The sequence below is a fragment of the Crocodylus siamensis genome, chromosome 3, assembly GCF_052110815.1.
Source record: "Crocodylus siamensis isolate JL-2025a chromosome 3, ASM5211081v1, whole genome shotgun sequence".
Lineage (NCBI taxonomy): Eukaryota > Metazoa > Chordata > Crocodylia > Crocodylidae > Crocodylus > Crocodylus siamensis.
The window spans coordinates 24566304-24582844 of NC_143397.1; the positions used below are offsets into that span (position 1 = coordinate 24566304).

General features: G+C 35.9%; 1 protein-coding gene across 5 annotated transcripts in view; it reads left to right on the plus strand.

Annotated features, from left to right (window-relative positions):
• Nucleotides 1-16541, plus strand: part of NIPBL (NIPBL cohesin loading factor) — a 217106-nt gene that overhangs the window by 136838 nt on the left and 63727 nt on the right. For 4 of the 5 annotated variants that reach the window (XM_090037948.1, XM_090037947.1, XM_090037951.1 and 1 more), the window contains one exon: nucleotides 9214-10788. The exons of the other annotated variant lie outside the window; for it this stretch is intronic. In XM_090037948.1, the coding sequence (XP_089894074.1) occupies nucleotides 9214-10788 (1575 nt within the window). The remainder of the gene's footprint in view (nucleotides 1-9213; nucleotides 10789-16541) is intronic. 5 annotated transcript variants of the gene reach the window in all.

Consider the following 16541-nt stretch of genomic DNA (forward strand, 5'->3'; position numbering starts at 1 on the left):
ATGTGTCTATCATAGAAATTATGGAATTGTTTCTGCATATGCAAAGTATTGTTCTCTCTGCTCAACAGTTTGAAAGAGTGGGCATATTACCTTCTCTTTAATTGTTGACATTTCATTTGGGAGGTTCATTTCCCCAGATTTGAGAGATTTGGAGGCAATTTTCAAAGAAGAAAACTTTACTTACCAGTAACTGCAGGTTTTGGAATAGATTGCCTCTATGATCCATTCTACCCACTTTTTTTTGGAATCCTTTTATGGATTCTTTGAATTAGTGGAAGAAATTGAAGGTAGTTAGGGCTACCAGTATTATTTAATAGTTTTTCTTCCAATATTTGGATCTGTGAGGGGGCATATGTATGTCCCCAGTGGGCGCTTCCTTTATAGATGGTTCCAAGCCCATAGCAGCAGAGGCACATGTCCCAAGAGTGTGAATCTGCAGGAGCAATACACTCACAACTCCAGTTATTGGTAAGTAACCATTTTCTCTTTCCTTTTATGTTGTTAGCAAAAAAGGAAGAAAAAAAAAAGAAACCAAAACCCCACCAACCACCCAGCAGTATAAGAAACACTAAGAATGGTTTTGTATACATATAATTTAATATTACCTACAAATTAAATGCCAAAATGTTAGTTTTTACCCAGGGTATTATTAATACATGCAAAATAAATGATGTTGCTATTCTGTATATTCTCCATGGTTTCCTTAAAAAGGAACATAATATTTTAGTATTTGTACAATTGTATTTTATAAAGGTAGAGTCATTAATAGAAGAAAAAAGTTTGAGTGAGACATCTAGGTCCAACATAAATGAGAAATAAGTGGTTCTTTATAAAAAGAAAAACAAAAGTAAGATGCTATATATCCTGCATATGTGAAATGTATGCTGAAAAGTAGCTTTATTGTAGTCTGTATTTTATATCATTGTACAGTAGGTGGAGCTGGTGCTGTATTGTAACTTTCCTAGTGGAAAAAAAAGTTTCCTGCCCTGTTTCTGTAAGATTTTTAAAAGTAGACATATATATAAAAAATTCAGCTCAGCATCTAAAAATACTTAGAATAACTCTGGCAAAGGTAGATAATGTTATAGTCCACTTGGAGAAAATGCTTGGAGTTCCTATTCTTAAGGTGAAATAATAAAACTATCAAAGAATACATATTAAACACTAATACATTTAAAAATGATCAGTATAGATCTGTTGTCTGGCCAGCTCTTGCTTACGACTTTCCCTTTTAGATTAGGTGCTCCAGAGTAAAAAGTTTGTTGAACTATGTTCATAGTGTTTTAGACTGGTCTAAAAAGCAACTGTAAAATAGTGTTTTAGACCAGTTATGTATGTTATATAGATTACTACACACATGTGCACGCACACACTCATACAAATTATATATGTTCTAGCATATTAGCAGGACAACAAATGAGGCTGGACCTGATGCCTATGAAATTTATGAAATGGTACGTGTAATATGTACTATATGTCCTTGACTGCCTTTTGGATGAATAGAGAAAATAATATAACAGAAGGAATTGCCAAATGAATCTCTCTTATTCTTTGAACAATTATGTATAACAAACTAAGTTATGATACGGAGGTAGAATAAGGAGTGCTGGTGCTGTTTATTGAAAGATTTTGAAACTTAAGGTGAACATGCTGTGGGTTTTAACTGGTCGGTGGATTCACTGATATTAACATGGTAGACATTAACTTATTGCCAGGATTCATAAAAGTCATTGCAGTTAGTTAAGTTCAGGTATTTTCCAACCTAAGCTACTATGTCTGAATAAAATCAGTAGTCTTTCATAAGAATATTTGGTAAGGAGCTTACAACAATTTAACAATAAAAATCTAGCAGCAAATATTTAAGAAAAATATGTCACTTGCTTTTTCTGAGTGTACTGTTTATACAAGCTGAAGGATTTCAATTAGTGTAAATCAGGCTTTCATAAGTAGTTCAGGAATAAATATGTGTTATTTTTTGTCAAGGATATTGTCTTCAAGGTTTTTACATTTTTTCTGATAAAAATGTTAGTAGTCAATCCCAGTTAAAACTTTAGGTGCTGTCATGTTTTTCTTTCCGATTTTCTTTAGTTCACATAGTTACAGTAGGTTCTTCAGTATTTGTGAATGTGTAAAATGTTTAGAAAGTAGTTATTAGCTAAGTGATCACATGGCTGGAGCCTAACATTTCGCAGTGATAATGATAACATTGTTCATGAGGAAGATTAAAGTATGCTGTTTGTAAAACTGTTGTTAATTTGATAGAGATTTAATAGGGGACTGCAGTTCTTGGAGTTGACTGTCACTCTTCGGTGATTTTAGTCATGCTATTTTTGTGTCCTGATGTAAATTAATCCTGACAAATTAGAGTGGCATGTTATTCAGTTTGATAGAAACAGTGAATCACTAGGCTTCCATGATAAGAAAAATTAATAATGCCTTGTTTAATTTTCAAATGCTATTAATTAAATGACCATTCTATTACAAACATGTTAAAAAATAAGTAGCTTAAGTTTCTGCATTTCAGCAAAATGACTCTGAAGCTTATCCCCACCTAAAACAGATCTGTGGAAGACTACTTAGTCATCTTGTATTCTTTCCTGACCTGTCATATCTAACAATAGTAATAATGGGGCATTCCACTTCCTTATGTAATTGTGGGAGGGGGAGTGGAGAAAGTAAGTCTTTTTGGGTCTATGGTAGAAATTAGCTGCCCTCCACCCCCCTCAAGTTTCTTGAGTTGTCTGTCCCTGCCCTTGAACAAAGATAGAATTAGGACTCTAGTTTGGTGTGTTTGGATTACCATTTTGTTCTGCGAAGGTTGTTATGCTGTACTCATCACTGTAGTGTTTGAGCCCCTTCTGATAGTGCACTAAACATTGGGACTGATTTGTCGTGGTTTTTGTGTTCTCCTTTCCCCAGTGGGGAGGAATATGAATGATGGAGTGCATTTTGTTGGTAGGATTTTCATTTTGTTTTTTGGAACTTAATCTTTTTTAAATAAAAGATACTTGTTGCTGTATGTTAAACAAGGTACAGTGTAAGTAGTATATCTTGCATGGTGAATAAAGGGCAGTCATATTGGTCATGGTCCTTAGTTTCTGGTGAAATTAATTCTGTTCTCGGGCCAGCTTGTTCAGGTTCAACTTTGGCCAGCTGCTGTTCATCCATGAGTTGATCTTATTCAAGTCATGGGCCAACTTGTTAATGCTATTTGGTAAAGGATAGGTAGAGCTGTACGACATTGGCATATTGGCAGTGCTTGGCTAATATGGTCTTGAGTGGCTAATTGAATGTAAATCTGAGCCACCAGAATGGCCTTCCTTACTTTCCAATTTCTGGTCCTGAACATGTGCTCATCCATGTGAATACTGGAAAGGACTTGAGAGAGAAGTTATCTGTGAGAGAATCCACAAGTAGGGCATGACCTTGTAGAGGTATAGCTTCATATCAGTACTGTTTGAATCACTGCATGAAGAATTCAAGCCATTTTACTACATTACTCTGGACCATTTCTTTCAGACCATTTTTCATGGCCAGTGTAGAGTCCAGGAGAATGAGAATGGATGCTTGCCCTTTCTCTACTGATGAATTAACCGTTAATGCCACTATGGTGGTTTTAGTTCTGTTTGCTATCTTGAATCCAGATTGTGCTAGGTCTAGAATAATAGCTTAAATAGGTTGAGTTTATAGCTGACTTTTGTTTGCATGGTCTATGGCCTTGGCTCAGGAGTGGTTAGTTTAATACTGAACAGTAGTATCAAGGTATCATGGTGAGTTTCTTCAGCATCAGGCTAGCATAATTAAAAGAATAAGGGAGTGATATAGACAAGAGTAGGAGCATATTTCACTAATCTGTTCCAAATTTAGGGTTTAGTGAAGTACTATGCTAATCTAATTATATATCATTAAAAATTTACGTCAGTACTGAAACCGCCAGTCTAGTCCATCCAAGGATCAATGCTATATGATCAATCTGTTTTGTGATGCTGAAGAGAAATGGAGACAGTGTGCAGTCTTAGGCTTCAAGTCCACAGTATCATCCAAACTGAGAAAAGAAGTAAAGGGGAATAATTCATGTATGGTAACTCAAACTGCTTAACTTCTACAGATCTTAGAAGCCACCTGAAAAAATGTTCATAGAATCATAGAAGTAGGGTTGGAAGGGACCTTGTAGATCTTCAAGTCCGACCCCCCGCCTGGGCGGGAGAAAAACTGGACTCAAATGAGTCCAGCCAGGTAGGCATCAAGCCTCTTCTTAAAGATCCCTAGAACAGTCATTGAACTTAGATTGCTGTGTGAAATAGCAGTATAAGTTTCTCTCATTTTGGGCTCTAACTTTCCATAGGTGTTTACAAAAGATGCTGCTCTCTTAAAGAACAGCGTAAAAGTCTAACCATTTTTAGATCATCCTGCTCATCAGAGTCATCTCCCAAAATCAGTCATGCATCTGGATGTGTGCATTGGATAAAAGACCAGAGTAGGGTCTTTAATCTAGGCTGAAATGAGCCAAGTCATTTTACCCCTATGCCTTACTCAGTTTTTGGGTAGGCTGGTATGTTTGAGAGGAGAGGATTTTTTGCCGTAACTTTTATTGGACCAGCTGTATAGATAGGAGAGGTGTTGGACAAGCTTTCAGGCATCAGGTGCCCTTCTGTAGGTCTAAACATATGGTTGAAACTGAGAAAAGAGTTAAAGGGGTAATTCACTTACGGTAATTCAAACTATTTAGTATCTACAGATTTAAAGATCACCTGAGCTTAGACCTGAGGAAGGACGCTTGAAGCCCAAAAGCTTGTTCAACTGTTCTTCTAACTATACAGTTGGTCCAGTAAAACATAACATGCAAAATCTTTGCCTCTTGTACCTATCCTGGGCCATCATGGCTACGACACAGTAACCCTACTGCAGCTATGCTGGTATGGATGTTCTTCAGTTAGCACTAATGACTAGTAGTCTCAGTAAATAAATAATTGAAGATATTAATTATAGTTCCAAGCATGGAATAACTTTTGTTAATTGTTGCACACCCTCAAAGGTTTCTCAGTGATTGCCTAATTTCAAATGTAAAACACAAATCTTCACAAATCTCCACACATTAAGGGTTTTATTAAGCTTTTAGGTGGCTCCAGAGATACTAGCCTAAGGAGGAAAAAAGAAACTTGATTGACTGATGGATAGATTTGATTGGCTGATTGATAGATTTCCTTAAATTCCAACTTGTGGTCCAGTTGTGTGCTGTTCCTTACAAAAAGATCTTGCAATGCTGTGTTTAATTTAACATAGTGGCACAAATTTTTTAATGCTGTTTGGAGAGGTTTCTAATGGTATTCCTTGAGTACAAAACCATATTCTTTTCCTTTGCATATCTCCATGTAAAGAGAACATCAAAGTGAATTCGCATAGCAGGAAAGGTGCATAGCCAGGAGAATAGTTATAAGTCATCACAAGCCTGCTCAAAAATAAGTCTGGCAGCAATTTTCTGTCTTCTAAAAACGGGAATTGAACAATACTTCATAAAAAAAAAAAAAAAGGATCCAGAAGCAAATAATTTGGATAACCTATCTCTGAGGTAGTCAAATACTTCATCTGTTTTCCCACCTATTACACTGATTACAAAGGCAGTTAAAATTTGTAAAAGAATTAACCCATAATGATTCTGAATCGCATCTTATTGTTGTCAAAGCCCTAGCTCTCATATTTAATAATAATGAATCTGCTTCTTGTCTTAACCTCGTGACAGGGTTCTTAACCAATACCTGGATCTTTAGAAGCTAAAATGGAAATGTTAATCTCATTGATCTTCTAGCAAAGACTTTCAGAGAAATTTCACTAACAGTCCAACAAAGTTAATGAAATTAATTGGAGTACTTCTGTTATAAAAATTCATTAAGCCAAAGTCTGTAAGATGGACATCTTTTTAATTCTTTCAAAGATCAAATGTCTCAAGGGTACCTTAGAAGCAGATTTATGCAAACCTGAGTGCACTTGACTGTGAAAAGCTCATAAGGTTATCAGGGTAGCCCTATTTTTCCATATTTTTAAATTTTGTCCCTCATTATCCTTCTAGTAATCCTCAATTTATCTTTTTGGAGCCTAATTTAATTCCTAAAAACTTTATAAAACCATTCTTAGATACCCCATTGTCAGTTTCACTCGATTTCATATTTTGAAAGTTGTTCTTTTGTAGTAGTCATCAGTACAACTAGAAAGATTTTAGAGTTGACTGCATGCTCACCATAGCTATAGTCTGTATTTTGTACTGTCTGTCAATGCTGCCTTTTATGACCTAGTTCAGCATGGCATTTCACTTCCCTAAAGTGGTAGTGCCATTCTTTTGCCCTAAATCTAAACATCCAGTAGAGACCAAATCATCAAAACTAGTTGTGAAGACTGGCCTGGATGCAGCGGTACATAGCGCGAGGTCTCTAGGAGATTCTTTATGAACATTTTACTTTAAAAAATAAGGCTTTAAATGATCCAGTTACTAACTGGGTAACAGAGAGATATCTGCAAGCAGTAATCTTGGCTTCACAGGAACATCAATATAAAATAATCCAGTCAGGCTGAAAGATCTCTCAGATTCTGTGTAAAGTATGTTAAGTTGTGGTGTGGTCATCTGTTTGTGTATTGTTTTGGAACTACAAGGTCAATATCCTGGCAATCCAAAACAATATTGTGAGGATGGTCAAGTATGGAAGATAAAGGGAAAGGGAAGGAAAGTTTACTTCATTTGTCAGTATTTTCTTTTGAGCCCACTGATCCCTCACTAAAATGCTTTTCACTGATATTTTAACTTCCCAATGACTTTGGTTTTAAGTGTCAAAGCCAATGGTTCTCAACCTTTTCAGACTCAAAGCACCCCTTGTCAAACTTGTGGTGCTCATCCATAACTTTTTTGTGAATTGTGTGGCACCCCGTTTCAAAAACTATTTTTTATGTTGCTTGTCGCCTTGCAGAGAGGCCAGGCAGTGGGGATGGGGGGAGAAGCCAGTTAGGGAGAGCCTGAACCTGCCCTTATCTGTTTATCTACTCACAGCTCTAACCTCAGCCTGCCCTTATCTGCTCCTCTCCTCACATTTCATGTTGCACCCCTAAAAGGCTCTCATGGCACCCCAGGGTACCCTGACACACTGCCTGAGAATCACTGGTCTGAACACATGTTGTTTTTTCTTTTTTCCCAAAAGGCCATAAACTTCTTAAGGATCTTTTATAAAAGATTTCTTTTGGCATAATTATGAAATTACATGTATAACATTACATTTTTTAAATCTGGAGGTTGTCACTCTGGAAGCTTGTGCTGCTTGGTAGTACTTAAATCCTGGCATGAAGCCAAATAATCTCTTCTGTGTCCATTCATAGAGGAAAAATGTCTCTTACTATGACTGTTAGGCATGGAGATTTTAAGGAAGTTCTCTCATTCAGTAGCTTTTAGGTAGGGAACCTATGACCTCCAAAGCTAAAGTGGGTATTTTTTGCTTTCAGAGCTTGTTTCTAAAGTAAGGAAAGCCAAACTTTCCCACTTTCTAATTACTTAAATGAAAATAATGAAGAGCTTTTTAAAAATTTCCAATGTTATTTATGTATTATATTATATAGCCTTATTTATATTTGTCTGTTTAGTACTTAACATTTTATCTGCTTGTCATCTCCGCAGCAGTCAGAAATTTATATCTGAAGTTCGATTTTTAGCAAGCTATAGGTCCTTATCTAAAAAAATAAAAAGAAATATGAACAAAAATAAAATAGAAATGTCTGTTTACTTATTGCAACTGACCAGCTTGTTATAGCTTGCTCTATATTTAACTTTGAAGAAAATCCTTCTGGTTCTTCAGGAATCTTACAAAGGCTATAATTCTATTTCTTTGCAGATTAATGAATTTTTACCTTTCTTATTTACCCATCTGATTCACTTAGATTTAGGGAATTAACATTTTAATGTGTTTTTCCTCTTATAGTTTGTTTCTTTCTCCACCCCCCTTCTTTCTTCTTCGTTTTCTCTCTCTCTCTCTCGCTCTCTCTCGCTCTCTCTCTCTGTTGATGTAGAGTTGAGTATCCTTCTTATAAAGAGACTGTGGCTGATGCTGGAGGAAACAGTGAACAATTGAAAATTTTGATGTGAATTAGCTTTATTTTTTTTTTAATAACTGGATTTCATGCCTATGTAAGACACAATTGACAAAGTTTAATAATTCCTTTGGGTCTAAAAGCAAGTTCTCTGATTATAGGAGAATACTTGGGTTTTTTTCAAATAAGACCTGTTTGACAGCATAAAGTATGAGCTTTAGTGAAGGTAAGGGTTTTAGTTTCTGTGATAAACTAAATTAATTTTTATATAGAACATTTCCTAGTTGAACAGACGACATAGGTGTCTAAATTCTATCAATTTACATAATTACAAGATGTGTTGCCTATTTTAAACCCAATTTATTCTGCACTCTGTTTTTACTGTAAAGTGAAATTATAAATGTAGAACCATCTAATTGAACATAGATAATTTTATATATCATATCTAGAAAAATTTTAATAGCATTGCAAAGGAAAGTTCTGTAGCTTATAATTGCGTAACGCTGCCCCGTGGTGTAAATTCACTATGGAACAGTCTTCAACTATCACAATGTTACATGTCTCCAAGTTGAGGTGTGAAATGCTAAAAATAGATGTTGAGTATATTTATTGTCACTGTTCAGCGTGTAGTAAACAAAGCAAAGAGAATCCCCATCTTAATCACTATAGATCCTTGCTTCTTTCATCAACCTGAATCAACAGTGAGTTGGGGTCATTCCTTCAGGAAAAAGTGTATTGTAATATTATGCCCAAAAATACCAGGTCATTGTTATAGTTGAATAACTTTATCTTTGCGTACTTGTGAATGCTACATGTTATTTTAACATTTAACAGGAACTGTGACAGAATTTTTTGTTGTGAATAGCAGCTGCTCATGCCTTAATTTGTTCATTGTGAACTTACCAGAAATATAGTATCATACTTTGTGTTTTTAAAAAGGCCTTATTTGTACCTATAGCAGACTGATTCTTACCCACAGTCCATGAATAATCAAAGTAGTATGTGTATAGAATTTGCATGCACTCTTACTTTTTTGGGTGTGCACACACTTGTTTGTGGAGGGAAATTGCTTTTCAGTTTTTTTGGGGAGCAGAGGATTTGCCAACCTTTTGGGTATGTCATCTGTGGTCTTTTTCTTTCAATCTGCAGATAAACCTTTGAAGAAGCGAAAACAAGATTCTTATCCACAGGAGGCTGGGGGTGCTACTGGAGGAAATAGACCAGCTTCTCAGGAGACAGGTTCAGCAGGAAATGGGTCAAAGCCAGCACTGCTGGTTAGTATTAATCTTCAACAAGCAGGACGAGTGGATTCTCAGGCAACTGTAACTCAGGATTCAGATACCATCAAAAAACCTGAAGAAATAAAACAGTGTAATGATGGATCTATTTTTGTTCCTCAAGAAGATACTGTTGGAGTTCTTAAACTCAAACCTGAAAACCATCCTGAGACCCTTAGAAAAAAGTTGGATTCTGAGGGTCAAAAGACAGATATTAAACAAAATGAAAACAGACAGACAGAAGTACAACAAAATGAGAGCAAGCGGATGGAAAGTAAACACAATGAAAGCAAACAGATAGAAGCTAAACATGAAAGCAAGCATGAGAGCAAGCAGACAGAGGTGAAACAAAATGAAAGCAGACAGATAGAAGCAAAGCAAAATGAGGGAAAGCAAAACAATGGCAAACAGGAAATACGGCAGCGGCCTGAGACGCCAAAGCAGAAGAATGAAGGCAGGCCGGAAACGCCAAAGCAGAAGAATGAAGGCAGGCCGGAAACGCCAAAGCAGAAGAATGAAGGCAGGCCGGAAACGCCAAAGCAGAAGAATGAAGGCAGGCCGGAAACGCCAAAACACAGACATGACAATAGGAGGGACTCTGGTAAACCATCTTCGGAAAAGAAATCTGAAATATCCAGACATAAACAGGATGTTAAATGTGATTCCTCTAGGGTAAAATCTGAAAGTAGATCAGATCCAACAAAACAAAGACCTGATGGACGTTCAATTCCTGAGACACCAAGGCGTGACCATGATAGCCTTAAACAAAAGCCTGAAGACAGAAGTGAATCAGAAAGATACAGGGGAGATCCATCTAAGATTAGAAGACCTGAATATTTAAGATCCTCAAACAAAAGCGAACATGATTCTAAGCATGGAATTAAACCTGATAGTTCAAAAGCTGAGAAACTGGAACGAAAACATAGACATGAGTCCGGTGAGCCAAGAGAGAGGCTTTCTTCTGGGGAACAGAAATCACGACCTGACAGTCCTCGTATTAAACAGGAAAGTAAAGGAGATTCCAGTAAATCAAGACCTGATAAACCTGGTTTTAAATCACCAAACAGCAAGGATGAACGAAGGACAGAGGGTAATAAGAGTAAAGTAGATAGTAATAAAGCACATACTGACAATAAAGCAGAGTTTCCCAGTTATTTGTTGGGGGGAAGATCTGGTGCATTGAAACATTTTGTCATTCCCAAAATCAAGCGTGATAAGGATGGCAATGTCACTCAGGAGTCGAGGAAAGCTGAAATTAAGAGTGAACATAAGGACAAAGTAGAGAAGATTGGGCTAGTCGAAGATCTGAATAAGGGAGCTAAGCCAGTAGTTGTCCTTCAGAAACTTTCTTTGGATGATGTACAAAAATTTATTAAGGATAGAGAAGAAAAATCAAGGAGCTCTTGTTTTAAACCTAATAAGAACAAGTCATCCAAATCGAATAAAGGTAAGATTCTTTTAACATTCATTTTTGTTGTATCCAGTGTTCCTTCTGTCTTTAACTTTAATATTGCTGTGGGTAGACACTGAATAAATATTTTTGAAAACTTGAGTTCATTAAGTTAACATGTACTTTCTGTACTTGATAATATTGGTTGCTTGGAGTCGAACCAAAACTGTTCTCAGTTGCATAAGAGCAAATAAATATTAGACATCTTATGTTGGTGTATCTGAATCTATTGCTGTACCCCAATGCCAGTCCCCAGTGTAGAAACACTCTTTTAAATTTTGCCGTAACCTAATTAGTTAATTATCCTATTAAAGTTTCACTACATATATGATTTTAACCTTTTTTAAGTATATCTGTATTAAGGATTTACACAACTACAGGCTACCCCTGCTTAACGTTGTTTTGCTTAGCGCTATTTCACTATAACACACGTTTTAAATTGATACCTGATTTCACTAAGCGCTCAGCGAGTTTCATTATAATGCTCGCAATCACCATCTTGGGTCATTAAAAACAATTGTGGTCACCATCTTGGGTTGTCAAATACTTTTGGTTTCACTTAAGGCTCTTTTCAATTAACGCTTGATTTTTCAGGAACCAATTAAGAGCGCTAAGCGGGGGTGGGTTGTCTGTATATTTAAATGAATTTAGTTGCATCAGTGCAAAACACCCAGGTGTATACAAGCCCTAAGATGATGATGTTGTTGTTGTTATTGGAACCTTTTGTTCCCTAAAGAAGGACCATTAAATGAATGGAACAAAATGATGTAGCAGGAACAGGTAGTTGCATTTGACAGTTCCATTTGTCTGATATATAAATTTCAGTGCTGTGGGACTTCAGCTAGCATAGGTTGTCCCAGAATATACAATGGTTCTGGTTTCTGGATGAGCCCTTTTTGTTAATAGTTTAGTATCACAATTTTTACACATTTCAGGGACTTTTTGTTTGGTCCCAACTATTTTGTAAGATGGAAAATTTTGATTTCTAATGTGCTCTCATAACATAGTTGATCTCATAGTATAGACACTGTGTAATATCTGGCATGTCATTTAGCGTTTTGAAGTAGATGGCTTTTCTGTTGAATTTAGATGAATGATCATATTTCCTTTCTGATGCTATAGTATTTACATCTTTGGTTTCAGACTGAAACAGATAAATGCTATGTTCTCACAGTGTGGAAGATGTTACTATTCAATCTAAAACTAGTTCTGAAAAGTGTTTAGATGTGTATGAACCCACAGCTGCATAACTAGAATTTTACCTAGGTGCTCATTTGAGCTTTAAATATTTTTATAAAGCTGTTTTGATTAAGTAAGGTTAAGGTAATTCTGTGTGTGTAATACAGGTTGTGTATGCACATGTGCGATCCATATAATAAATTTACCATGCAATTTTCACTGCTACATCTGATCTGTCCAGTCACTTTTTTCAGAATTTATTTTAGCACACAAAAACCTTGAGCAGCTCAAAACAATGTTTAATTTTACAACCCCCCCAACAACAACAACAAAAAAACCTGAATAAAACTTCTCTACCTTCCCTCCCTCCCCTCTATCTGAAAATTCTCCCAGTGTTTCTAAGTTTTAATTCAGGCAAGATTTAGAGTTGTGACAATAACAACTTTCTACACAATTTTAATTATCATTTCACAAGCCCATAAATCTGGGAGCTTTGAATCATTGGTAAGGGAATATTCTAAACTTTCTGATGGGATCCAGCAGGAGACTGGAAATGACTGAGATAATGGATTTTGCAGTGATAACACTTCTGTGCTTATCTATTTTAGATCTTTTTAGAGGTGACCCCTGAGTCCTATAAAGTGGATATATGCTCTCCAAAACGCTCTTAATATAATTTCTGTGTAATATACTTTGTTCATGCTACATGTGGTGATATGAAGGTTTTATTGACACTTTTGTGATGACTAGCATAACTAACAAGTGACTATGCCACATAAGTAGTGCATCCTTGAACTCATGCACATAAAACTTTTGATACACAATTGTGTATCCCATTTACGCAAACATACAAAATAATGTTGCCTATTTTATTATCATGATGTGAGATATGATTTTATTTTTGGTGATAAAGGTACAGATTTGTAACATCTGTCAAGCTCTTCGAGTTTTATTTCTACCCTCAAACTCTTACAGCATTGTTGAAAATAAGGTTCATGGAGGGAAAATAGTTAATATTGTAACTAGATTTCTATTACAAATCTAAATTTTGGCTTGTGGTCTTGAAATTTTTTTCTGAAAATACTATTGCATTTGAAATGTTGCCTACGCTTTTGAGAGAAAATGTGAGAATTTGTTAGTAAACCTTGAGATTAACATCACATTCTCTGGAAACAGATTGTCTAATACATAGGCGTAAAATCGTGTTTGAAAACACTGCTAAGTTGAGTTGTAAAATTTATACTTGACAGCTACTGGCTGGGAACAATTCAGCAAACTAACCTGTACCATTTTTCCAAAGTTAGCAGAATGCATTGTTCACTGTTTGTTGTGTGCAATATTTAATTGTGACTTTTTTTAGCTTAATACATTTAAAAACATGTAACTTTACTATAACACTCTGCTGTTGATTTATTCCTGATTTACCTTTGAGTGCACTCAACTTTTTCTTTCTTATATTAGACCATAGCTAATCTTTTTCAGCATTGTCTTCAGTGTCTGAATTTTTTCCTCCCTCTCTCTCTCTTTCTTCTTCCTTTAGTCTTACTACACTTACTTTGGTCCTTTCACTTCCTTTCTCCCTACTATGTACAGTTGCTTCTTTTTCAGTTTTCCATGTTCTTCATTCTTCAATGCTGCTTGCTCAAGAAACTCCCTGATAGGCCTTTTCTACTCTCCGAAGTGGCTCTGATTTAAGCTAAATTCATTTTAAACTGATATAGTTAAACCAGTGTAAAATCCTGTGCAGATACAAGTTGTGTTTTGAGTATTTTATTATAGTTTAGCTTAAAGTACATTCCTTAGCAACTTATGTTAAAACTAAAATAAATTTGTTGTAAACCGATATAGGAGTATACAGAACTTTTTGCACTGGTTTAATTAAATTTGTTTAAAAATCTTGCCTTTTGTTAAACTGATATAACTTTGTATATAGACAAGTTCTGTGTGACATACCTACAAAAAACTAGAACTCTTGGTTCCAAAATGATACCTTTTATTAGACCAACTGGAAAATGGCAAGAAAATTGTTCTTTTCTGCAAGCTTTCAGGATCAAAGCCCCTTCGTTAGGCTCTGGGAAAAGCGTAGATGGTACAAGATGGTAAAAAGTCCCCATAGGTAGAAAATAAACTTCATTTTTGCACAGAGGGACTTGAAGATGGAAGTCTGTCCCTCTGGGTCTATGAGAGTGTCTTTGTGAGCTGTGTTGAGTAGCTCTTTGATGTGTTGATCTTTGATGTGTTGATCAAGTAGAATTCCTTCCCTGGAAGTGGCAGGCAGGGAGGCAAAAAAACTTCCTTGTTGTTCTGCAATGAAGTTTAAAATCCAAAACTGGCTGAAATTCAGCATCTTCCATGTTTCAGGGGTATACTTGGTAGCCACGTTGGTCTGAGACAAAAAGACATACAAAAAACTAGAACTCTTGGTTCCAAAATGATACCTTTTATGAGACCAACTCTTTTTCAGACATTATCTCCTGCTTTCTCTCTCCTTTTTCACAGCCATCCCTTCATAGACATACTGAAATTTTACCAGACACCAAATAGCTGGACAATTAAGCCTGTTAGTCAGAGACTTGGTATGGGCACTACAGGGAAAGTGGAGGTTCCCGGGAAATGTCCTGAACCATATTTTGGGATACAGGCTTTCCAGTTATTAGGTGACTGACAGATTTGAATCATCTCTCTATTCCTTCCGTTTCCCTCTGGCTATTAAAAGGAAGGGTATTTTCTCTTGGTTCTCTTCCTAGGTTGGAAATCTTTCTAAAGGATATACTCTAGCTCAGCCAAAAATTATGAGCTTGTTGAAGGAATCATTGATGAAATTCTATAGCCTACATTCATATAGGTCATAATACATTATCATAATGTTCCCTTTGTGTTTTAAAAATCTATGAATCCCTCATCCTTCCCCATATATTCTCTTATTCCAGGGCTCAGTTGTGGTGGAGTCTTTAGTGTTGTTCTCTTCAGCTTTTTGGTTGCAGGAAAAGGATTATATTTACTATCCTTCCTTTTCCCAGTTTTTAGCTCTTGGTGAATAGCCCTGCTTCCTATCTCTGTTGCTATTCATATCAGTCCGCTGCAGCATGAAATTGAACTCATTATTCACAGTTTCGTGACTGCTTGTGAGGTCTAAATAAGACTAGTTTTCATTCTGCTGCAGTTTAACAATGTTGTGAGTAACTACAATGGACCTGGAATTGTGTATTGCAAATTTAACAAAATATTGCTGAGTTAGTCTATGCTTTGTTGGTGTTTAGAAGGTTGCCTTTGCAAACATAAAATAAATCAATTTAATTCTTTTTAATGTAAGTTTCAGTTTGCTAGAAGCTGGCATTGACTGAGGAAAGCTTCCTAATCTCTATAGGGACAAATGGTACTTTTTCAAGCATTGTGTAGAACAAACTTTTTGAGATGTCATATCTAAAAAAAACAACTTGGGTTTAAAGCTTAATGATGGTTTCCATGAAGAATCTTTCAGACACCTAGTTCACAGAACATTTCTCACAATAAGTAATTATTTTAGGATTTAATCATTTGAGTACTGTCAGATTCCATCTAGATCTACACAATTGACTTCGACCTATTCCCAGAAGTCCTTGCTAATGCGCTGTGCTTCCTGTAGCTGTACTCTGACATTTGACTAGAGGTGCCATTTTTATGAAGTTTTTCTATATGTATGTTCTCACAGAGGCAACTAAAAACTTGTTTTTACTATTACTACTGTTAACTCTTCAGAGTCAGTATATATTTCTTTATGTTCTGCATTCTGTTTACATATCATCAGCTGAACTGTTTTGAAATTCCTAACAATTGTGTGTGTTCAAGCCTACTGATGGAAATGGAAATGACCAAGTGTCAATGAGAGGAACATTTTGGTTTGTAGAACCTTATTTCTGGTAAAGCTGTAGGAGAGACACCTCAGGTTTCTTAAAATCCTTTACTGAATTTTTACAGTTTGTAGTAACGTGCATTTACTATAGAGTCACTGGCAACCTGAAAAAAGGCACTTCAGGTGTTAAGCACAGTATGACAGGGAAGGCTCTGTGGCTCAGTCCAGTAGCTATAGTAATGCTGGGAACTGTCTCATCTGCCATTGAGGCAGGGGATAATTGTGTAGTTAATAAATTCTACAGAGAGATAAGGCAGCTCAAGTTTATACCATAATGGGGCAGATGAAAGTTAGTGACTCCACGTGACAGTCTTTGTGATATTTATTAACTGTAGCTTTTTGCCTGAATCCTTCATGTGTAAGTCTTTTACAATGTTGACAAAGTTTGTAAATTCTTTGAGAATTGATTTAAATGAATTAAATTTATCTATTTAGAAACATGTTTGGTGGAGCTTTTAAATTTAGTAAAATTCATAACTATGAGTAAGAAAAATAATGTAGTAAGCTCCGTTGCTGAAACTAGCGTAACTAAATGTTGTGAAATCAGTATCTGAGACGCCAAGAATTTGCCAGCTATATTGGTACAACTGAAGGAGTATATAGGTTCAAGAGGAAAAATGGCTGTTGTGCAAGGAAATTAACTGAGTTCTTTAAGAAAACAGTTTTGGAAGTTCAAAAC